We start from the raw sequence: 24,784 nt of genomic DNA on the forward strand, positions 1-24,784 counted from the left end.
AATGAGCAAAAGCACTCCTGGCCACCACAAAAATCTATACCTCAAGGTTCAAAGCTGAGTCTAGGCGTATACCCAAACTGTGGACTTGTATCTTTAGGGGGAGTGTGACCCCATCTAACACAAGCTGAATCCCTGTTCCCTGATCTGCCTTTTGACTGATCAGGAGCACCTCTGTCTTGCCTGCATTAAGTTTCAGTTTGTTTACCCTCATCCAGTCCATTACTGGATGACAAACACTGGTTTAAGACCAGGATAGCCTCCTTGGATTGGGATGGAAAAGCTTAGTAAAGATGGGTGTCTTCTGCATATTGATGGCACTACACACTAAAACTCTGAACAACCTCTCCCAGTGATTTCATGTATGTATTAAAATAAGCATGTGAAACAAAACAGAACCTTGAGGAAACCTGTGGCAATGTCCATGGGTTTGAGTAGAATTCTTCCAGAACCATCTCCTGGGTTCACCCCTCCAGGAAGGAAAGGAGCCACTATAAAACAGTGCCTCCAAATCTCATCCCAGCAAGACAGCCTAGAAGGATACCATGGTTTTGGTATCAAAGCCTGTGAGAGGTCCAGTAGAGCCAACAGGGACTCACTTGGTCTGTCCAGTCCCCTGTGTAGATCATCCATCAAGGCAACCAAAGTTGTCTCTGTCCCATAGCCAGGCCTGAAACCAGTCTGATATGGAGCTATATAATCTGCTTCATTCAAGAAACCATGGAGCTGGGAAGCTATCCAATACATCTCTCCATCTCACCTTCTTGGAAGCTAGTGGCACTGTTCAGAATGGTATGAAAGCAAGAGATGGATTGAAAGCCTCAGTCCATTAGATGAAAACTTGTCAGTCATGGTTGGGACAGATCCATTGGGCTGGGCTATATGCTGCATGTTGAGAAATCTATGTCCCTAATCAGAAGTGTGCAAGGAAAGCCAGAGAAAATGGAACCTAGATTAAGTTGGAGTTGGTGCCTAATACCTTAACTGCAGTTTCTAGTTTCATTCTTAGTTCAGAAATGTAAACCCAGTCTCACCTACAGAACTGTGATTAAAAAAGTTCCAAGTACCGTTTGATCCAAGTACCACATGTTAGAGACAAATAATGGAAATGGTAATCATTTTAACCCCCTAGGAAGCAGTAAGGTATTTGCATGCCTACTGTGGGAGAATGCTCCATTAGGCAGACTTAGTCTGATGCCTAAGGAGAGCTAAAGACACCAGATCCTATCTGATCTTGGAAGCTAAGCAGGAATAGTACTTGGATAGGAGGCAAGCAACAAATATCAGGTGCTGCAGGCTATATTTCAGAGGTGGGAACTGGCAAAATCACCTCTGAGTATTCCTTGCCTAAGAAAACACTCTGAAATTCATTTGATTGCCACAAGTCAACAGGGTGACTTGAAGGCATGCACACACATACACATCCTGGTGTCTATAGGGCAATTCTCATGTAAATATAATATCTGTGCCACTGAGGACTCTCATGTATGGTGTCTTAGATCAATAGCTATCTCCAATACTGTTTGGGGATCCAGAATTGCTTCAATTCCCAATTCCAGCTCCATCAGCTTTATAGTGCTGCTGCTCAATAAGAAAGAAAACCATTTCAGTTATCTAGACACGCTAGTATAAATAGTGCAAGCTTGCTCTGTGTTCTCTCTGTCTCTCCTGAATGTTTTGTTTTGTTCTGACAGGTGGGTGGAGCAGTGCGGGAGATCACTGGCTACACCACCACGTATCGACAGCAGATCAGCGTGCAGCCTGGTGGTGATGATGGTGATTGCCTGAGAACCCGCCAAGGCTACCACCATATCATTGAAGGCTTCCCTGATTGTGTGGTTACTGATGGTGTTGTCAACTTCTTCCTGGCACACACACAGAAGGTGCTGCAGGTTGGCTTTGATCCCCGCCTTAGTCGGGTTGCCCACCTTGGTGAGTAATGCCAACAGGATAGATGGGAACTAACTGATATGTGAAATGAGCCTGGCTAGTTTGGATAGATCTTGTGGAGGCACTTATCATTTCTTCATAATAAAGGAAATCAAATGGAATGTGTAGTCCAAATGGTGATGACTTCTGATTCTGTAGGTGCAGGAGATGCTTTAAAGCAGTTCTATTCAAAATGGTGGTCCCTAGACCAGTGTTAGTCTTTGAACCATTGGCTACCAGTCCCTGACAAGCTTCCAGGAAAATAAGAAAAATGGTACCCAATGGGCACATATATAGTGTTCCTCCTTGGTACACTGGAAAAAAATAATTTATGGTCACTGAGATCAGATAGCATGAGAAGCACTGCTTTAAGGTACAATTGGGAATACTTGGAAAATTACTTTTTTAGACTATAACTCCCAGAATCCCCCATCAACACAACCAAGATTGCCAGATGCTTTTGTGATCCTGTTCTAATTGAAGCACGGAATGCCTGGGTGAAGCGGCTTCGTGGCTTTAAAATAACAGGAGTGGTCTTTAGGCACTGCAGAGAGGACAGGAATACCAACCCCATACAGTGCCTGAAAAATCAGATTTTGTATGATGAGCAACTGTACGTGCAGATGTCCCAACCTGAATTCCAGTCCTTGTGATGTGGGGTGTTTGTTTCTGGTGATTGTTCACTTTGTCATTTATCCTATAACAAATTATTCTCAGGAGGAACAGTATCCAAAAATGCATGTAGACCAGGATGTGTGTGTGTGGTTTGTATCTTCAAGTCACTTCCAACTTATGGAGACCCTAAGGTGAACTTATCATGGAGGTTTCTTGACAAGATTTGTTCAGAGAAGGTTTGCCATTGCTTGAGGCTGACAGCATGTGACTTGCCCAGGGGAATCTAGTGGGTTTCATGGCCAAATTGGGAATCAAACCCTGGTCTCCAGAGTCATAGTCCAACACTGAAACTACTATACCATGCAAGTACAACAGGGACCATTTCCCCTTCGAGCCTTTGGTTGCTGGGCCACAGCAGTACTTTTCACCATGCTGAAGTGATGTGAAGTTACTTCTGGCTACTATTTCGGCCAATTTTTCCTCTTTTTCTTTTGCCTGTTTTGGGGTGTTGGGAGGGTTTTGGGGAGCAAATGGTTGCCTTTTTATGCGATTTTGGGAGATTTGGGGCACTTTGGAGGCAAAAAACTACCCAAAATTAGTTTGAAAAAATGTTTAAAATAATGGGGGGGGGTCTCATGGGCCACATTTAGGAGTCATCAGTTTGCCCACCCCTGATGTGGACAAATGAGGGCTTCCTGATTAAGACCATACTGATACTCCCCGTCCTCTTCTTTGTTTCTTTTTTTAAATAGAGTTCTTCATTGATGGCCTTGGCATTCTGCATGTGGGTTCCTGCTCTGATGTGGTGGTGGACCATGCCTCCAAAATTAAGCTACCATGGCTAAAGACAGAAAGCGAGAAGCAATACGCCAAATTCCGCTACCCCAACTCAAGTGATGACAGCATGAACATCAAGCAAAGCCTCTTCTACTTCAAGAACCGTTTCAAATGTATGACGGGCAACTAGTATTTGGTTTGGGACAGCTAGCCCAGCCCCTGACTGCTGGCTCAGTCCTCAGGCAATCAGGCCTACTGATCTCAGGCAGCCTGCTCTGGCACCTGGCCACAGCCCTAGGCAAATGGTCTTCCCTGTCAATTAGCCAAACCCCCAGAGCTCAGGGAGGGCTTGGCATCCTCAGGCGAAGAGTGAAGAGTGGTTTGAGAAATGGGTAGCCACTCCTGCTGTGAAGAAAAAAAAGCCAAAACACTTTCTAATTGGATGGAAAGGCTGCTCTATTGTTTGTTTTTGTGCTCCTATTTTTAGTAGAATCGGTGCTGCTGCCTACACTTGCGTATGTTTCACATGTTTTGAACTAAAGAATCCTATATGGGGAGTGATACTGACAAGTGATCCCCTGATGCCCTGAGAATTACATTTTTCTACCGTGATTGAAAGAAATTTCTGGCCTCCCCTCGTCCTGCTTCTGCCACGCATGTGTGCACACATTGTGTCAAAACATCTGCCAACACGGTCTCTCCCAACACAATTCTACTATCTCTGCTTCTATTTAATCTGATTGCGGGGAGGCATGATTGAAAGGAGACAGTGGCTGAACTTTGGGGGTTTGTCCAGTGCCACAAATTTTTGTGCCAAGTCTTTGTACCTGTGTCCCATTCTCCCCAACTCCTTCCTCTGCAAGCTGGTGCCATCCTTGGAGATTTTGAAGTGCCAAAAACTACAGTGATGGAAAATTGCCACCAGGGGGGAGCCTTGAGGTATGCATTGCAGCAAGGTTGGGGCATGAAAAGGACAGAGCTACCAAGCACACACCACCATTAAGGCACTCCCTGTGACTCTTGTGTTCATGGACGGTGGGGGGAGGGAGTCAGACCAATTGCTTTTCTAATGAAGCCAATTTTTATATGCTGAAGTGCAAAGACCATCTATAACAAACTGTATTTTTTATTATTCTTTCCAACAAAATCCATTTGCCAAGCTTTTCCCCATATCCTAACACCCTCCCTCCTCTGCCTTCTCGGTTTCAAACCTGCAACCTTCTTCACTGCTTTTTCTACAATTGTTGTTGTTGTTGGGGAACATTTGTAAATCAGGGCTAAGGTTTGCTTGTCTCCCTCCCCCATGTGTTGCTCCAATGCATGGGGTTGGTCCCTTAGAAAAGTAAAAGCAGAAAGTGCAGCCTGTCACACCATCTGGCTATCCATTATTCCCCTTCCCCTTGGGCACTCCAACCTATTCCCCTTCCCCCCTGGGCACTCCAACCACTTCCTCCTGGCAGTCCAGCTGTGCACTGTTCTCCTGCAATCAGGCTCAAAGGTGGGAATATTGGGATGGGTGGCAACCCTGCTGTCTCCCTTATCCTGGCTGGATGCTAAAGCAATCCTAGTGCAAGGAGTGACAGGAAACAGGAACATATGTGGTAGGTTATAAAAGTTTCTGTGGGTCACCCAGTATTAACTGCATTGCCGTTTGGCTGTGGCACAAAGATGTAACAAGGGTTTTAAGGCTGCATCTGCACTGCTGAAATAATCCAGGGTGGCACTAATTTAACTGCCATGGCTCAGTGCTATGGAAATCTGGGAATTGTAGTTTATTGTGGCACCAGAGTTCTCTGACAGAGAAGGCTAAATGTCTCACAGAACTACAATTCCCAGTGGTGTCAACCTGGATTATTTCTGCATTGTGGATGCAGCCTTGTATGTTTGTGTTATCCCATCCTCCTATTACTCTCAAAGTCTTCACATGGTATACTGGCAGAAAGGGGACTGGGGTGGTTTCCTGAGAGCACCCTTGTGCTTTACTGCCAGGAAAGGTGGAAGCCCCAAGAAGTGATTAACTGTGTTTTGCTAGAGCCAAATCCTTAATTTTTCCTTCTCCTGCCCCTCCAAACTGACCTTTCCCTCTTTCATAGGGCTGCTGCTTATTTCAGAAATATGGTGCCTTCTCTACTATTCTTACTGGCACATTTCAAAAAATAAAGGATGGTGTAGAACTGAGTCATTCAAAGTAAACCCAAGGGATTAAGGCCACTGTGATCTGCATACCACACCTATCTGGAAATAAGACCTACTGATCATAGTGGAATTTACGGTGTAACTGTTCTCTATTGTTTTACATAGGTGCAGGTCCTACCACAATCATTCAAATGAATTAATTCACTTATACCTTCTGCAAAATCATGTGCTAAAACATGTGAGGAGTAGGGAAAAAGGCATACAGTCACAAAGCTGTCTCTGAACTGGTTCCCTCTGGATGTTTGGGACTATGGTTCCTCCTGACCATAGTTTACAAGTAATGGGGGATCACGGGAGTCTACATCTACAAAGGCTGGAGACCAGCAGCCTAGGAAAGACTGAGCTAATGCTGTCATGATGGGTTGAGCCACCCTGGCCTGTTAATTTTGCTTAGTATAGGTAGTATGCTTACTTATTTATTTTTGCAGAGGGAAGCATTTAAAAATGCATTTCGCTACCTGCATCCTGCTGGGGTACAATCCTGGAAAAAAATGCTGCTACTTGAATTGGTTGACTAGAGCTTGGAAAGGTTTTTTACCTGTTTTATTTCAGACCAAAACTCACAGAACACTCCAAGGTTCTGTGAGTTGTAGTAAAAAAACAAACCATAAAACTTTTCTAAACTCCTGTTGACCATATAGACTACTGCTTGTCTCATTCCTTGGATGTCAGTGAAATATATGTGTGACGGCTAAAAGCCCTTAACAACAATAACTCTTTTCACCCATCTTAAAAAAAAAAAAAAGGGGGGGGGTTACCATACACTTCCAGATGTCCCTTGATGACAATTTGATTTAAATAAGTCCTTGGACTAGAGTACACTGATAGCTTTATCACATGAGGGGACATCCCATGAGAAAATGGGAGTTAAACGTGATTTAAAGTACATTTGAATTTAAACCAAACTTGCAAATTCGGTGAGTTTATCACACTAGGGACTGCCCAAGTGAAATAATGTGAAGTTTTAACTTTTGATTATTCTGAAAGTAAAAAGCTGCCGTTTCCTCAGCTTTGCGTTCGGATTAACTTCGCATTATTTCACGTTAACTGTGACATCATGTGATAAACTTTGGGCATTCCTCGGTTAGCTCCCGTTTTCCCGCAGAATCTCGTTAGTGTGATAAACTCCTGAGTGTAATAAAGAGTTCCAACTGTATTGTTAACACTCTTCTGGTGATTCTCTGGTGAAGGACAAAGGTCTAAAATGCAAAGTAGAGATGCTCCTGGTCAAGGGATGGTGCTTGGAAGGTGAGTCCTAGTTCCCTGACACTCACAAAGGCTACCTGCAGTGTTGCCTCCTTTTTGCCTGATACTGCAGTGTGCACATCTCAATCAGTAGTCAGCAACCAAATTCTCAGAGCAGAATAAAGAAATGAACAAAATAAAGGTTATATTCCTCTCCACATCTTGGGATCCAAGGCCAGGCTGTTTAACAGCACTCCATTCTGGTCCCAATAGGTACTAGGCAATCAGAGTGACGTCTCTCCTCCTACATAAAGCAAAAAAGGAATGAGAGCTGCTGACGTCCACACCAGGATCCCTTTCATATTACACTTATTACAGCACTATAATTCTACTTTAATTGCTGTGGCTCCATCCCATGGAATCCTGTGGTTTGTAGTTTGATCAGAGGCACCAGAGAACTATTCTTTGAGAATTATAAAGGCTCTTCCATCAAATATAAAGCCTAGGGTTCCATGGGATGTTCCCATGACAGTTAAAGCGGAATCATAGCACTATAGCTGTGTAGTGTGAGTGAGCCCCCGGTCTTGTGCTCTCCCTTGCACCATTCCTTCAGTTGTATGGGCTGAAACCCTCTCTATTCCGTTAGTCTTAAATTATTTTTCTGGTGATTACTGTCAGACCCTTTTTTTCCTGTAAAGACAATTTGAAGGTAATAAAGCATTTTTTTTTAAAAAAAAGAAAAGATCTTGCTTTGTTTTGTTGTGGGAAGGGCACAGAAAGATGGAGCACAGGACAGGAGGGAGTACAAAACAAGACATCCCTTTGCTAATGTAGTAGTCACCTAAATCTGGCTACAACTAACTATGTAGCTCTTGGCACAAGGAGGTACTCCTGAGGGCTCTGTTCATCTCACCCTTCTGCCTTCTTTCTCTGTGGGTCTGTTCCTAACAAACCAGACCTCCAGTAGCAAGCAGAATCTTGCTGATATTCATGGCAGCCAGCTGCCTTTAGCATGTCTTTGTAATCTTAGACAGTCCTTGTCCTAGTATGCACAGATTGATTGATGCACTCCTTGATCCGTGGCAGGCAGGAGATGGTTACACCCAAATGGTTGGATCCTTCTGTTCCACATTTTCCTGAGTAGAAACCAAATGCAGTTTTCCATTAGGCTCTGTGCTACACATCAAGGCATTTGTACCTGCTCCCCTCCTTTAGTTCTTGCTACCCACAAATCTTTTTACCTTATGCCTGCACCTGCAGTATGAGTATCATAATAACAGTGATCCACTTTACAGGATGGTTGCACTTTTTCTTGAGCTAACATATGTCATGCACCAGACTCAATGGATGATGTTCCTCCAGCCCATTTCTCTAATAGCATAGACATGTGCTCAGGTCTTCCTCTTCAGGAAAGGGAAGTGATTCTAGTTCATACCCTAACAACATCTGTCCCTATAGGGGCTAGATTTGGCTTCACAGAAAAGGTTGCACTCATTTTTAAAAAAGTTTCTGAAAGGAAATCCTTGACTACTAGCTGGCAAAACTGCAATAAGCCATTGCAGAATTGGAGAGAACTGTTCTGAGAGAGGCCTGCTTCTCACAAACAAGAGATGGAAAATCATTGGGAAAGGAGGTTAAAATAAAACTTCCATTAGAATGCCTTTATCCAAATGTATGAAGCAGCCACTTTTGGGACACTGTGGACAGTCCTGCTCACCAAAGCTGAAAAAGGATCGCATACCACTGACAAAAGAGAAACCAAAATGATTAAGGGACCAATTTGCTTCTGAAGAAAAACTGCAATGTTTGGGGCTGTTTAACCTTGGAGGGGAAAGGTGTGTAAAGAGAGAGATGATGGTAGTCTATAAAATGATGGAAGGTTTAGAATAAGTAGCAACATTTCTTCCTCTCTTACAAAGTCAGGAGCCCTGTGCTGCAGTAGTTAAATGCCAGTACTGCAGCCTCAACATTGTGAGTTCGATCCTAGGGCTCCAAGGCTGACTCAGCCTTCCATCCTTTTGTAGATCTGTAAAATGAGTACCCAGCTTCTTGGGGGCAATTGGCTTACAGATTTTAAACTGCTTTGAGAGTGTTGAGTTCACAGATAAGCGGTAAAGAAATGTAAATGCTATTGCTAAGTCAGAGACCTCCACAAAAGTGAAATGTGGGGGCTGAGATTCAGGTCCAACAGGAGGTGATATTTCTTTACATAGTACATAGTTAAAACTGAAAAATTTACTGGAGTGATGGCCACAAATTGGGATAGATTTAAAACATGATCAGAAAGGTTGAAGAGATCAGCAGCTATTAGTATAACCTCCAGTACTGGGGATACTGTGCCTGTGTAAGCAATGAGTGGAGCTAGCTCCTGTGAGCATATCATATTTCTGGGCTTCTTAATGGGTCACCTCTTTTCCCAGTGTAAAAATACAGTGCTGAACTAAGACAGGTCTTTGGTTGATCCAGCAGGGATTGCCTTAAATTCTTAAGTCATCAGCTAATTCTGGAATCCTGCATTATCAATGTAGGTATGACAACAGATGCCACCCCCCCCCCCCCAAAAAAAAAACCCTACTTTTGCAATCTGGCAGCACTCCACTTAAAGCATTTCCAAGTGCTTGAGATTGGGTTGCTGGGAAATGAGGTCTCTAGCTGCATGTTCTCAATATTCCCCAAGAGCACTGTAGGCATTATCTCCTGGCACCCCAAACTGTAGGATCTCGGAAACATTTTAATCAGCTTACTGATTTTGGGGGTCACATTTGGTTGCCCACAACTGTAAACATAAATCCTCACCATTCACAAGATTATAAATCCCATTTACAATCTCATAACTGCTGGACAGGATACCAGCCCTGTGTTTGGACTGGACCAAATAGAACTGCAAGAGTAAATTCACTTGATCACACACACCCTCCACACAGAAAACAAGTATTATAGGAGGAAAAGGGCTTGCTACCTGTACATCTACCTGTACAAACACTTCCTCACAGAAAAAAAATTGCAGTGATGTGAGCCTACATTTTCAGGTTGAAGGAGAACAACCTTGACATTATATTTGAGGAGGGTTTTTTTTTTTTTTTGAAGCAAGGTATTTTGAACTTCAACTCACAGAAGCCCCAGCCAGCTTAACCAACAGGAATTCTGGGAGCTGATGTCCAAAAGGAGGATCAAAGTTTGGGAACACCTGAACTACAGTTTCTCAATCATGCTGTCTCCCCAGTCTTAAATGAGCCTGGTTTTGAAGCAAAAGAGAGGACGTTCTGTTGTTCTCTCCCTGCACCTTCAACTACTTACCGTGGTCTGCTGGAGATAAGAAGCAGCATCATGGACAGTGACAAAAATCTGCTGTGGGGGAAGGTGATGCATCAGGCCACAGAAACTTAAGGTCTGCAGAACGTTGGCTAGATGGAAAACAAGAAAAGGGGGGGGGGGGAAGGAGGCAGCTCAGCTTCAGACGTTGCATGTCCACATTCACCAACAGGGAACCAGCATATGTGAAAGAGATGCCACTGCTCAAACACATCACAGGGGAAATTTCCCTGTTGTTTTACTTAACAATTGAAACAGTTTACACATTCAGATGTGCATCACTGCATGATTTAAAAGAAATCATAGGATGAGTGTATGTGTGAAAAGTGAGCCTTAAGATCAAGCTAGGTGAGTTCATGAACAATTTCATGAAATCACTTGTCTTGTTACACGGGTGATGAGGAATATCTACCTCTCTAGATGTTTTGCAATACAACTCCCATGATCCTGTACCATTGGCCATGTCACCTGGGGCTTCTGGAAGGCCCAAGATTTCTCACTCCTCCTTTCAATTGGGGTGAGTAGCTTTGATACAAGTGAGCACTAGTTTTCCAACCTGGGACCCTCTATAGGTCACATAAATTAGCAACAATGCAAAAAGAAAATCTATAAACTCAAAGTGAGGTCCTGCTTCTGGATATTCATAGGAGAGGAAATACACGCCCATTGGAGGGAGCAGAAAAAGAGTAACTAATGGGATATTGGAGGGCTGCCAAAAGCAAACAAACAAACAAAAACAGCCTTGTGGAGCCATACATTGCCCACCCCTGCTCCATGTTTTTGTAAAAAGCAGCTATGAGGTGGGAGGAAGAAAATTTTAGATCATGACGGTGATGATGAAGGGAGATATCATAAAGCTGTGCCCAAGTGAAACTATGATACGTCTCAAAGGAATCACCCTCCTGCACAGTCCCCCTTCACAGCCATTTAGTAGAAGATGGTGGCAGGGGACACTGGAAAATCACCTGGTTGTATCCCTGTAGCTGGAGACACAACATCATACTCTTAAGACTTCCAGACTTCCTCTGCTCTCCATTGTCACTAAATGGCTGTGCAGATCCTCCCTGCTTTCTTAAAAGGAAGATGAGTTCTATGATGGGCTCAATTATTGCACAAGAGAGTAGTACATTCCTGCCTCAGCAATGACCAAAAAGGTTCAATATGCAGGCAGAACACCTGTGTAAGCTTCAGGGGAAGGCAATAGCTAACCTCCTCTGCACAAATCTTGTCAAGAAAACCCATGATAGATTTGTCTTAGGGTTGTCCTAAATTGGAAATGACTTGAGAGCATGCAAAAACAAATGTCACTAATAGCATGCTGATCAAAACGAACTTTCCGACGTTGCTATTTGCTCCCCCAGGAAAAGGATTAACTGACCACCACCTTACTGTGGCCATGATCTGACTCTACCCCGAACTACAACTGCATTTTACAAAAATGTGAAAATACAGGGGCTCTGATCATGGAAGTCTGTCATCTTAACTGATTTGGACTTCAATCACATAAGCTCAAGGGGTTGAGAAGAAAGCGAGACTATGCCCCCCCCCCCCCTCCGCCCCCATGCAATGAGCTTCCATTTCCAGGACAAACGGCTGTTTCAAATATTAACCTTGATAGATATACTTCTTAAAATATGAAGGTAGCAGGAAATGTGTACAGGAAATACAAGTCAGGCGCTGCAAATGGTTGTAGCTTCCTACTCGTGGTACAAATGGTGTCCATCTCAGGGTTACTTCAAACAAACATGCAGTTGTAGATTTAAAAGAAGGAGGTCTGACAGCATCTCCTATATCACTTACCATTACAGGCAGCCAAATGCATCTGCACTCCTGCTTTCTGGCATTCCACACACACCTGGAAGGCAAGGGAATGTGATAGGATACCCAAAACAGTCTCAATGAGTCCACTGCAACAGCACCCCTGATTTTCCCACATCCCCAGTATACTGTGATCTTCCAGTGTGCTGTTAGATGTTCTGCACATGGGGCCACAATCCCTGTATTTCACCCTAAGATCTAGCATGCTTGCATTTCTCCTGTTTTCGATCCTAGGCTATCAGGGAAGCACACATTTTTACCCCGAGAGGGACATCTTGGCTCAGCCATATGATGTCTAATTAGGCAGATCTTCTGATAATACTATTATTCTGCTATTCAAGTCGAAGGAGGTTTGGTCTGCATATCCTGGCTAAAAGGGGAAACCATGAGAACCATATTGAAACCACCCAGAAAGCTCTCCCAATGCAGATAACATTATCACAGAAGGTGTTTTCCTCAACATGGAAAGGTATGTGTGTAAAATCTTCACTAGGGATGCTCCAGTCTCATGAACGATCAATTACCTGCCGTGTTATCTGCCAATGTCCTTCCACTAATGTAAAGGTAGCCAACCTGTGGTCCAGAATCTCATGTGCTGCTGATCTGATTTTAAAAGCACTCATCACAGACTTCTGGTAAAAGCCACCTATTTCTCCCTGAGCACAGCTCACAGGGAGGAAGAGGGCATGGTAGTTATTACAGAAAAATAGCAATAGCAATAGCAAGTACATTTCTATACCGCTTATCAGTGCACTTAAACTCTCCCTAAGTGGTTTACAAAGTGTAAGCTAATTGCCCCCAACAATCCGGGTACTCATTTTAGCGACTTCCTCGGAAGGATGCAAGCCTGAGTCGAGCTTGAGCCCTTTTGCTGGTATTGAACTCGCAACCTTATGGTTTGTGAGTGAGTGGCTGCGGTACAGGCATTTTACCACTGTGCCACCAGGGCATTGTCAATTTAAAAAAATGCAAAAGAGCCTTGGTGTGACAAAGAAGAGGGGGTTGAGGATCCTTGTGACCTGTGGACCACACTTCATCCAGGACTTTATCACATGAGGGAAAAACTGGGATTTAAGACAGGATTAAAAAAGCATTTTCCCAGCAAGGTCTCGAGATTGCAGCCAAGATTTTCAGATACATCGCAATTAGAGAGGACTTATCTTGGGAAGAAACAGGAATGCTCAAACTTTCCTGTTTCTTCCTGGGATAAATCCTCTCTATTCACAACATCATTTGAAAATCTTTACCATGATCTCACAACTTTGCTAGGAAAATGCCGTTTTAATACCGGCTTTCTCCCAGTGTGATAAAGTCCTTAGGCACTTTAGAATGTGGGCAACTGCACTGGGACTGGGGGTTGTCTGGATTTCAAATCTGCTTTAATCTTCTTGGAATACATTCTTTTTTACCTGTGTTCTCCATCATCACTGCCACCCTCTTAAACACACACACACACACTTGTTTGTTGGCATACCTGAATAAGGAGACGGGCTCCAGCTGAGTCAACAAAAGACACTCCACTGAAGTCAAGAATCACAGCCTGTACTGATATGCCTGAAAGAGCAAATGAGACATCAGGGATCAGTCCCAAACCATACAATGGCACCATCTGTACATGATCAGAAACACTTCATTCTTTAGCCAGTTTTTACTTGGGGCAGAGGAAAGCTAAATGTAAAACTCTTGACCCAGACACATGTGCAAACTTTTTTTGCTATTACTCAGTGACTGTTGTTTGTTGTTGTGTGCCTTCCAGTTGTTTCTGACTTATAAAAACCCTAAGAAGACCCTATCATGGGGCTTTCTTGGCAATATTTGTTCATAGCAGGTTTGTCTTTGCCTTCTCCTGAGGCTGAGAGCATGTGACTTGCTCCGGGTCACCCAGTGGGTTCAACTGCCAAATTGGGAATCAAACCCTGGTTTCCAGAACCCCAATCCAATACTCAAACAGCTATGCCAGGCTGGATCTCCAATCAGTGGCTGGTGGTGCTGAACATAACACAGAAAGAATATTCAATAAATTGCAATACCACTAGCACACTGAAGAACATTCTCTGCTTCTGCCTGGAATTTACTAATCTTTGGAGAATTCAGAAAAGGCAAAGGAAACTTTTCCTATTTCAGAGTTGAGACTGAATGTTTACCAAGCAAAAATTCCCAGGAGCTAGAAGGATATTATCATTTGCTTACTTGAGTTTTGCTTCTTGTCCAGGACAGAGACACTGCTCTCCTAGGGGGGAAATTAAAAAAAAAATCAGTGTCCACATAGGAGAAGAGGGAGCAAAAAATCTGAATACTCCAGACAAAGTAAAATCTTCAACATCTGGTTTGTTTTCCATTTATTTATTTGATATGCATTTATCACACACTTCACTGAAGGAAATTTCTGGAAGATCACTTCTTATAGCATAGTGGCTGACAATATGTGGCCCTCTAGATGTGTTGGGTTGCACTTCCCTTCATCCTTCACTACTGATCCTGCTGGCGAAGGCTGATGAGAGTTGTACTCCAACAATGTTTGGAAGGCCAGAGGTTGTCCATTTCTGTCACAGAATTAATTTTTTTAAAAAAAGGTCAGTTCACTTTTTTAACCCATTCAGAACCAACCAGAGGGTTAAACAGCCAAGAATATATCCCATACCTCAACTACAGTTGTGGCAACTACTTTCCAAAACCATTCTACCATGTGGTTGGCTCTTCCAAAGAGCTGTGAATAAGAATGGGATGAACTGGATAAATTTTAATCCAATCCAGTGCACCACTCTATATTCTCCACCATCACACCATCTCAGCCCTTCAAACCAAGAAAATTACCACAGTGCTGATGTCCATCTTAATCTTGTTGTTGGGACCTTGGTCCTCATATTGCTTCAAGCTGTGGTCCAGCCCCACAAGTTGGCTTAGAGTATCACGAAAGAAACTGCGATTCCCATAATAGATGGGGGCTTGGTAGCTTAAAATCTTGACACCTGGGATCTCAAAGCACTGAGAAACAGGGATGGGATGGACAAAGACAGTACAGTTGCATTAGTGAACATGGCAGGGCTCCATGTTAGTTTTAACCAATTGTCACATTAGATAATAACTCCCATAATCCCCCATTATATTGCTTGCTTGAGCTACCTGGAGTCCCTGTACTGGGAAGAAGGCGGGATATAAACAAACAAACAAACAAACAAACAAATGCTGGCTTCTTTTCCTCTCATCTGAACATCTGCCTGTCTTACCACTAAAGCATCCTTCATAAAGGTGTATACAATAAAATAATGATTGAGATTTAAGATCAGCTACAGAGTTAAGTACAGTGGACCCTTACCTTACACGGGGGATCCGTTCTGGACACCACCACCTCCCTCTCGCATAAGGGGAAAAATGTGTATTCTTGAACCCCATTGAATATAATTGGGCTTGAGCGTGGCGGTGCATGCACGCCAAAGGCACGCACACCATTCATTGTATTGCTGTGCGGCTTCAGTATAAGCTGAAAGCTGCATATAGTGCACCTGCGTATGGCACGGGCACAATGTATACTCTTGTCCCAACCACATACACCCAATCCTGCTTTACCAGGCAGCATCTAATGTGAACAATAGAGGTCTGTTATCCTTTTGATCAGGATGCACCAGACTGATGTTTTCACCCCTCTCCCACTAGCAATCTCAGAAGTGTCACAGTTCCTCCTTATACTGGAGATAGCTTGCCTTGTGGGAGGGAGATGGAAACATCAGTCTGATGCATCATGATCAACAGGAGAACAGACTTCCATCACTCACAATAACTGATGCCTGGTACAGCAGGATTGGGAGCCAATGTGATGTAGTGGCTTGAGTGTTGAACTATGACTTTGGAGATCAAGGTTTGATTCTCCACTTGGCCATGGAAACCCACTGGGTGACCTTAGGTAAGTTCCAAAATCTCAGCCCTCAAAAACTTTAGGGTCGCCATAACTCAGAAATTACTTGAAGGCACACAACATCAGGATTGCCGGACTTTTACAATCCCTGTATTTTCCCTGCATAATTGCCACAATTGTGCATATGTAAAACTGTGAATATATATCAGTGGCAGATGTGTAATTTTAAATTATGCATTCATAACTGTGATTATGAATTCTAGCTTGTATTTCCAGGGAAATCTCTATGGTTTTGGAGGGGAAAGAAAAATGATAGCAATCTGTTCTAATTCTAAAAATCTTTTCGCCAATAATTAATAAAATAACTCCATCTTATTTCAAAACTATGGGACAGTTAGCTGGATCTGATAACCACAAGCTTCCACCTCTACTACATGCATTGCTTTATCTATTTTAGATCCTAATAAGGGTCAAATATTTGAGGCACAGTTGTATACAAACCTACTGAGACACATCACCAATTGAGTTCAATAAGAGGTGAGTGGTTCTAGGATTGAAAAGTAAGACAATAACAGGGGAAATGGACACTTGGAGCTAGAAGTAGCTTTGTTATTTGTGTGTGTGCAGCAAATGAAATTAATGAGTACTCTAGTGCTATGGAAACCTGTCAGCAGCTCCAGAAGATTTTTGCTTTCTGTAAGGGCTGCTTTTGGGCTACAATTTCAGACCTATGCATAATGTGTGTGTGTGTTTCTACCCAGCTCCCCACCACCCTTACCTTACTGTTGTATTTGACAGGCTTATAGATCTCTGTATCAGCTGCCCTGCCCAGCACGGAGCATTCGGCCCTGTAGAATTGAGGAAGTGACATAAGAGAGAAATTGGCATTAACCTGGGCAAAACTTTCCAACACCCAGCAAATGCTTGGCCTTTGCTCAGCCATGAGTGTGGCAGCTTTGCCAGTGGATACATTGACCAGAACGTTCTGGAAGCACCACTCCCCCAAAGTATCTTTTCCAGGTTCTTCATGGGAGTTGCACCAATGCAAACACCATGCCATTAGGCAGAGTGATGCAAGTCTTCTGGGAAGTCAAACTGTTTCAGAAAAAGGAGCTGGAGTAGGCAGATCCTACCCTTACTTTAGAGTGTTTTCTTTCTATTGAAGAACAGAACTGTGGGTGCCATGTAGGCTACTCTGGACCCTATGAATTAGCCTTCTATTCTCAAAATGTGATGGAGGCTGCTGTCTTGTCACTATGTTGAAAGCAAGATTCCACTGCCAGTCTTATGTTCTTATGTAGGACGAATGGGTAAAAGCATCCTGTCCCTATCCTACAGTTCCTTATTGCGCCATTAAGGTAATGAGAGAAGCTAACATTGCAGTGCCCTCTCCATGGGAGTACTGTCCCAGTTTCCAGGAAGGGAACAATGGTCTGTGATGGTGAGTGGAGAGTTGAAGTTTGTGCTTATCCCATGTGGATGGGGAATCTCTGATATTCCCTTGGTGGCACAAGGAGGGGCTGCACTGCAGTGAGTTCTAGGTTGCAAGAAGCAATGTGGGAAGATATCCAGAGTGTAGGGTACTCTTTAACATCAACTTTTTGTAAACCATAGTCTCTCATAGGCATGATTCACATAAGTACTTAAAACAAATCATTATCTTTTTGCTGAAGGACACTATATCAAAAGAGACAAAGGCTGCACCAACACTGCAGAATTAATGCAGTTTGACACCGATTTAATGGCCATGGCCCAATGCTATGGAATTCTGGGATTTGTAGTTTTGTGAGATATTTAGCTTTCTCTGTCAGAGAGTTCTGATGTCATGTTGTTGTTTTTGTGTGCCTTCCAAGCCATGGGGTTTTCTTGGCAAGATTTGTTCAGAGGAGGTTTGCCATTGCCTTCCCAAGTCTGAGAGCATGTGTCTTGCCCAAGGTCACCCAGTGGGATTCACGGTCGAGCTGGGAATCAAACCCTAGTCTCCAGAGTCACAGTCCAACATTCAAACCACTACACTGGTGCTATAGCAAACTACAAACCCAGCATTCCATAGGATGCAGCTGTGACAGTTAAACTGGTATCAAACTGCATTAATTCTGCTGGCAGCAGCCCAAGAATGAATCACTATGGGCCCTTTCATAATACACTCATATAGCACTATGGTTGCACTCTAACTGCCATGGCAACATCCCATGGAATCCTGGGATTTGAGGTTGAAAGAGGGACCTTTAGAATCCTCAGCCAGGAAATCCTTTGGTGTCTCTGACCAAAACTACAAAACTCAGGATTCCATAGGAGGCAGCCATGGCAGTTGTGTCATATGAAGGGGTCCCATGTTACATAATAGGGCAAGTTGAAGACTTTTTGCTGTCTGAAGCAAAGGACGATATGCTCTCCCCTCCGTTCCATACCTATAAATGACATATTTTACTTCAATATGGGCAATGGGTAATGGGACTAGGGGTCTGCAATGTTGCCCCCTCCATCATTACCACCTGAGGCAGTTGTTTCATTTTGCCTACTGGTTAGGCCAGGCTTGTAACACAAAATACACCTTAGTTTTTAAGACTTGAATGTTATTTCCTGCCTCATCCCTCCCAGTCACTCAAGAAAACTGGCCATGGGACCATTCTGTGAATGCTCTGATTGGATCTAAGATAGAGTAGATCCCATTTTTGACTGTTTTCTGGATCACTCAAGATTCAGATTAGTTCCCAGGACATGGCTAGCTGCAATGCTGTCATGAGTGACTTACATTTCCTAAGCCTTACCTGGATAAACCCACTGTGAATGGCTGCAACAGTGAAACCATTGTGGCCAGACTCAGTTTGCATCTACACTGCAGAATTAATGCAGTTTGACACCACTTTAACTGCCATGGCTCAATGCTATGGAATTCTGGGATTTGTACTTTTGTGAGATATTCTCTGTCAGAGATCTCTGGCACCCTAACAAATTTCACATTCCAGAATTCCATAGGATGAGGTCAAATTGCATTAATTCTGCAGCAGACCAGATCCTTAGTCCCTAGCATTGACACTACAAGTATATCCAGAAGCACTCAAAGGATTAGAAAGTGTTTGAGGAGACTGTATTTGAAAGCCAGAAAGTCTAAATCATGCCCAGTTAAAAGCCACGGAGGAATGATCACAGGCTCATAGCTGTGACTACCAGTAAAGTCAATGGGTAGAGTAAGGACAGTGTGATACTAGTTACCAACCTCCTTCCCTCCAGTCAGAGGTTGGCATCTATGGCTTTGGCAGCATCCCACAAGCTTGAAAGAGGACATTTGATCCTACCAATTGGCCTTGATCTAGCCTTTGGTGAGAAGGCTGTGAGGAGGAAACAGAAAAGGAAGAGGTGCGTTTAATTACCTCTGTGTGCGGCACACAACAGTCATCATGGAGAACACAATTCCCACTCCCAGGCCAAGGTCGACACTAAGCACAACCACAGAGAGCCATGTGACCACCCAGACAGCCTGTGTAGGGTGAAAAAAGACAGTGTTGGAATCACAAGAAATCCCGAAAAAGCCGTAGAGACACTGGGGATGTCAGTCTGACGTCAAACTCCCTCCACTTCTATGTTTTATTATCAGCTTTGCTGTAGACCTTGGAAACATTGGACTAGAAGTCCCAGAATCCTCTAGATAAGTGATCATGCTGTCTGAGGAGGTTCTGGAAGTTGTAATTTAAAAAAATAACTTTTCCAAATTCAGGATAGCAGCATGGGAGTACACTGGCTTTGACTTTCTACTTGCGTTTTACCTATTCAGGTTTAAAATCTGCCATGGTGAAATCCAGATGGAATGTATCCTATTGCAAGGCATACACATGCCAGAAGGAACTCATACAAAGCTGAAGACCCTTTGCATAATGGCTAAGGGGGATAGTCTTTTACAAGCAGAGTTTCATGGTGGAAAATAACAAAATGTCTTTAGAGGGGACTCCTGACTAAGTTCCCTAATGCCACAGTTCTGCAAGACAGCCAGGAAAACCTGTGATCCTCAGATGTTGCTGGATTACCATTACCATTGGCCCATCAAGTTAATCAGAACTGTGCTTCATCCAGAGGACCACAGGTTCTCTGCCTTGCTGTATGGCATGGTAGAAACTTTGGCCATGTCCACACAGGAACAAAGGACAGTTATGTAGCACCTGAAAGGCTAATAAGATAGTGTTGTATGGTTTTTTGTAGGCAAGAACATTCTTTCATCAAGCATATGCCTACATTTTGTTGCTTTTGTTATATAGTCTGACACAACAACACTTTCAGAATGTATCTATAATTAATGCAATCAGAAATTCTACACAAAAACTGTGTGTGTTTCTCTTGGCTGGGTACAAAGGTCAGGTGAGAAAGCAAAAGTATCAGATAGACTAGGACAGAAGTGGCTCTTTCTTTCCAAAATTCCCTAACACAGTCAACCATGGAATTTATTATTTATCCTCTGTCCTCATCCCTTTCTTGGTATTGTGCCTATCAAATTGTAAGCTATTGTTTTAAATTGTGATCCATCTTGATACCTTTGGCAGGAAGGCAATATATCAAAGATGTTGGCTCTCTAGATCCATCCCTGTAATATATCAATGCGCTTAAGAGACAGAGAAAGAAAGAAAGAAAGAAAGAAAGAAAGAAAGAAAGAAAGAAGTAATCTAGTTGAAACAATTTGGCAGCTATCTAAAAATCTTTGGTAGGAGGGAAATACATACAGTGCTTTATTTTTAACAACAAGATCAGAAATTGGCCTACTCTCAAAGGTGACAATTGCTTACAAAATCAATGCGGCTGATCCTCCATAGCTCAGGTAGATCCTGGAACTGTAGAAACATCTGCCGAAGACTGGTGACATTAATACAAGCCAGGACACACTAGAAATGTGAAAGACAATCCAGGTATGATTACATAGGGACATTGCCATACATTCGCCAACAGCAAAAGGCAAGATGGAGCATTAAAAGCCTACCAGAAGATGCAATTTTGAACTTGCTTTTACAGCCACATGCTGAGCTTTCATTCATTAAAGAGGCTGAAAGACACATTTAGCAGGAGTTGAGAAACTGTCTTCTGCACCATACCTCTAGCTACTTAGGGCTACCTCATATGAAAATACTGTATGTCTTTAACTGCATCCTCTGTCATCATCTGGGAGGATATACAGTTAGGTCCACCTCAGCCCATCGACAGGCATGACTAACTTTGCACAGGACTGGTGTGGAAAAAGTACTATATGATCACTCCCTAAGAAACAACCCTATAACATTAATTTTCTGCAATCACTGGGAACCAGAATTAAAATGCTGGCTCCATGCAGCAACCAATATTGCATGATATCATAAAGCATTGCCCATTACCAGGCCACTTTCCTCCTATAACATTTATGGAGAAAGAAGCCTCATTCAGCAGTTTCAATTAAAAGGTTTCTCCTTGTGGCTTTTGAGCCTATAATTGCTTCCCTGTCAACAGAGATGTGGAATTATTCAATAGCCCCTGAAAAAATCAGCTCCAGTCCTCTATGCAGAGGTTAAATACTGTTTTCATCTCAATGCTTCCTCCCACTCATTGTGGAATAGTGCTAGTTCACAATTTACAAAGAACACAGTAAATGAGAGCACCCTGCCCAGAAATAAAAACAAAAACTAATTTAGGAACATTTATCAGTAATTTCACAATAACACTTAAAAAAAAGAAATCAGAGGCAACACCCACAAGAAGGAAGCATCCCATGAAAGACTCAGCGGCCCACTTTGCAACCACCGGAGAGGGTTTTACCTTTTTGAAAATAGTAATGGAATGCAATGTATTGGAAACAATAACATATGTAATCTCTACAAGTCATTTCCAATTTATGACAACCCTATAGTGAACCTATTGCAGAGTTTTTTTGGTAAGTTTCTTCAGAGGGAGTTTGCTATTGCTATCCTTTGAGGCTGAGAGAGTATGACTTGCCCAAGCTCACTCAGTGGGTTTCCATGGCTGAGCCACGATTTGAACTTTGATCTCCCAGTATCCTAGTCAAACCATTACACCATGCTGGTCCTCAAAATTAACTGTACAAATAATCTGTACATCATTTATACAGATTATTCTTTGTTGAGGACTGGCTAGGAGTAACAAATTGTCCTGTGATTTATGTTTGTCTCCATCCTTCTGTCTAGGTTACCTTGGGCAAATAGTAGAAGAGTGGTCCAATCCAGATGAGAACAATCAGGACAACAGCACTGGTAAAGAGACCAGAAAGCTGTGGGCAAAAGGAATTGATTAGTCACAGCTGACAGAAAGAATTGTAGGCTTGCAAACCAAACAGCTTTGTGCCTTCTTACAAGAACTCCACAGCACCAGGTAGGTAGTTAACATATCGGGTACCAACCATGTGTTCAGTAGAAGTCCAATCAACTAGAGTTCTTAACCAGCTGTGCCTTAGCAGGTAACAAATATTACCACATTATAAAAAATTATGTGTGCATGCACACACCATGACACTTCATGTAACCATGTCTTGCCAGGCTCACAGCCTCCCTTTCACAGATAGGATTGCTCTTCACATATAGAGTTGCCACACATAGGGCTACCACTTTTATGCCTCTTGATTTCTGCCTGTTAAAGAAGGAGAGGTTTGGTCCATAAAAAGCTAGCAACTGCAATTTTAATGGGTAGAATTGTTTAATCCTTTTTTTGGGGGGGGGGGGGGTGGAAATTGTATATATTGTATTTTTTAAAGGTTGTATGCTGCTTTGATTGTAGTAACAAAAAGGTTGTATGCTGCCTTTTTGTTTAATAATAAATAAATTAAAGTTTTATTTATTTATTATTTAACTTTCCCACATTTTTCAGAGACCCTGAACTTTCAGGTCAAGTTTGCCAAGCATCCATCTTTCTTAGATTGTATGCCACGGGCAGGTTTACTCTTATCTATTTTATTGTTTGTATGTACAGCGCTGTGCAAATCTACAGCGCTGAACAAACAAACAAACAAACAAACCATCTTCCGGCAGAGCACCTGTGCCTTTAACAGCTGCAAGGCAAGCAACTTCTAGATTCTGCCCATTTCAAGCTCTTAAAGGTGAAGGACCAATTGTTATTGCTGTGTGCCTTCAAGTTGTTTTCAACTTATACAACTTATAATAACTCTAAGGTGAACTTACCACAGGCTTTTCTTGGCAAATTTTGTTTGGATGGGGTTTAGTCTTGCCTTTCTCTAAGGCTGAGAGGGTGGGATGTGCCCAGGGTCAGCAAATGAGTTTTCATGCTCAAGCAGAAAGAGATTCAAATCCTGGCCTCCAGAGTCATAATCCAACAAAGACAAAAATAAACTTGTCTGCCTTAATCCTAACAGGCTGCTCTTACTGCTTAACTCTGATATCCAGTGCTCGCCCATTCTTTCTTTGTGTCATCTGTACCCTTGGTCCACTGCCTTAGACTTCCTTTTCTTTCCACACTTGCTTGTCCTTTTGCCCCCTGGTTTTCCTGAGCAACAAAAATAAACATGCCAATATGTTGGAAAGCAAGGCATGTGACAGCCAAAGTGCTCCAGAAGCATCTGCCTTAGACATGGCCAGGTAAAAACCTTTTGCTGTCTGAGACAAAAGATCAAATGGTGTCCCACCTCAACCACCATTCCACACATATGAAACCCAACTGTGTTACTGATTGCATTTTCTTTCCATAGTTATGATGGTATAGTATTTTCTACCTCAAGATAGCAGGCAAGCTTAGGGGCAGTAGGGCAGGCTACCTATCACAGACAGCTCTTTCCTCTACCCCCTCGTTGCCAATTCCCACAACCCCCAGCATCTGCTATTTGGGTAACTGATCCATTCTGCCTAATGGTAGGGCTGGTTTGGGCCTTGTACCTGCGTGCGTCCACCAGCACTCTCCAAGATGTTGGTTGTAGCCAGTGTGGCTGAACTGGGGAAACAGGTGAACAGGGAGGACACCAAGTTTGAAAGGCCATGAGCCAGAAGTTCCTGTGGAAAAACAGAAGAAAGTAAGAAGAAAACCAGTTCCTAACTGGCAGAACTTGAAACTATTTTGACAGAAGAGAGGTGGTGATGACAGCAGAGCTAGAGCAAGAAAGAAAGCGAGGGTAGAATGCCCAACCTAAGCCTACACAAATAGTTCCCTCTCATGGAGTCTTCTTTGTGACAACCCTGAGAACTCACAAGCATCCTCATAAACTGTTGTTGCTGCTGCTGCTGTGTGACTTCTGGTTGTTTCTGACTTATGGCTACCCTAAGATGAAGCTATCATGGGATTTTCTTGGTAAGGTTTCTTTAGGTGGAGGTTTGCCTTTGCCTTCCTCTGAAGCCAAAAGTGACTTGCCCAAGATCAGCCAGCAGGTCTCCATGGCCAAGAGGGGATTTGAACCCTGGCCACCAGAGGCATAATCCAATGTTCCAATCACTACACCACACAGGCTCTCTTATCCCCATAAATACCTCACAGAATTAGTGGTCAGAGGATTCCTCCCACTGGAAAGACTTGTGGGAGTGGAAGTGGATGGGAAATGGTAAGCCAGCTCAGCTCTGCTTTACAAGTAGCTTCTCTGTTGTTTGGAGAGCTCTGGCAAAGACTCTTCAAAGAAAGATGAGACTCCTGATGTCTGTAGGCCAATTTGACCAACCTGGTGCCTGCCAGATGTGTTGAACTACAACCCTCATTGGAGGGTTGAATTACAATGCTATGGCTAACTTGGTAGTAGGCAAAATGCATCATAGGGGCTTCAGGTGTAGGAAGGGTGCCTTAGGGAATGCAGAAAACTTGCTGAGGAAAAGACAGCAGGAAGGCAGGAATTTCGCTTCTCACAGTATTTCAAGCACAGCTGAAAGAACAATAGTACATGCAGTGAGAAACAATAACAACTCTGGAAATTTCTAGAGTGACTCGCAGTCTTGAAATTTCCCAGTTGAGGTGCCCTTTGTGGAGCAAGAGGACAATGAGGATAGAGCAAGAATGGAGGAGCCACTCCACCCCTGTATCTCTGTGGTGCTCCGCCCTTTGTCCAGCACTGGCTGGCTTCCTGACACGTACCACCTGAAGCCCAGGGTGAAAGTCTCATAGATGTATGGCTTTGGCTTTCAACTTACTCCTTTGGTAACACGA

At 43.1% G+C, this 24,784-nt stretch overlaps 2 protein-coding genes across 4 annotated transcripts in view; one reads left to right on the forward strand and one right to left on the reverse strand.

The window, feature by feature from the left end:
• The window catches only part of B4GALNT1 (beta-1,4-N-acetyl-galactosaminyltransferase 1), a 70,109-nt gene extending 63,649 nt beyond the window's left edge, over positions 1 to 6,460 (forward strand). For both annotated transcript variants that reach the window (XM_042449034.1, XM_042449035.1), the window contains exons 10-11: positions 1,692 to 1,929; positions 3,294 to 6,460. In XM_042449034.1, coding sequence (XP_042304968.1) covers positions 1,692 to 1,929; positions 3,294 to 3,508 — 453 coding nt within the window. In that variant the 3' untranslated portion in view covers positions 3,509 to 6,460. The remainder of the gene's footprint in view (positions 1 to 1,691; positions 1,930 to 3,293) is intronic.
• Positions 6,461 to 6,465: 5 nt separating this feature from the next.
• LOC121921248 (solute carrier family 26 member 10-like) overlaps positions 6,466 to 24,784 on the reverse strand; it is a 31,778-nt gene continuing 13,459 nt past the window's right edge. For both annotated transcript variants that reach the window (XM_042449032.1, XM_042449033.1), the window contains 11 exons: positions 23,536 to 23,649; positions 21,846 to 21,923; positions 20,458 to 20,553; positions 19,057 to 19,163; positions 16,461 to 16,530; positions 14,644 to 14,814; positions 14,020 to 14,059; positions 13,304 to 13,383; positions 11,812 to 11,866; positions 9,997 to 10,103; positions 6,466 to 7,835 (listed from right to left, as the gene is read on the reverse strand). In XM_042449032.1, the coding sequence (XP_042304966.1) occupies positions 7,797 to 7,835; positions 9,997 to 10,103; positions 11,812 to 11,866; positions 13,304 to 13,383; positions 14,020 to 14,059; positions 14,644 to 14,814; positions 16,461 to 16,530; positions 19,057 to 19,163; positions 20,458 to 20,553; positions 21,846 to 21,923; positions 23,536 to 23,649 (957 nt within the window). In that variant the 3' untranslated portion in view covers positions 6,466 to 7,796. The remainder of the gene's footprint in view (positions 7,836 to 9,996; positions 10,104 to 11,811; positions 11,867 to 13,303; positions 13,384 to 14,019; positions 14,060 to 14,643; positions 14,815 to 16,460; positions 16,531 to 19,056; positions 19,164 to 20,457; positions 20,554 to 21,845; positions 21,924 to 23,535; positions 23,650 to 24,784) is intronic.

Source organism: Sceloporus undulatus, chromosome 2, assembly GCF_019175285.1.
Source record: "Sceloporus undulatus isolate JIND9_A2432 ecotype Alabama chromosome 2, SceUnd_v1.1, whole genome shotgun sequence".
In the NCBI taxonomy this organism is placed as follows: Eukaryota; Metazoa; Chordata; class Lepidosauria; order Squamata; family Phrynosomatidae; genus Sceloporus; species Sceloporus undulatus.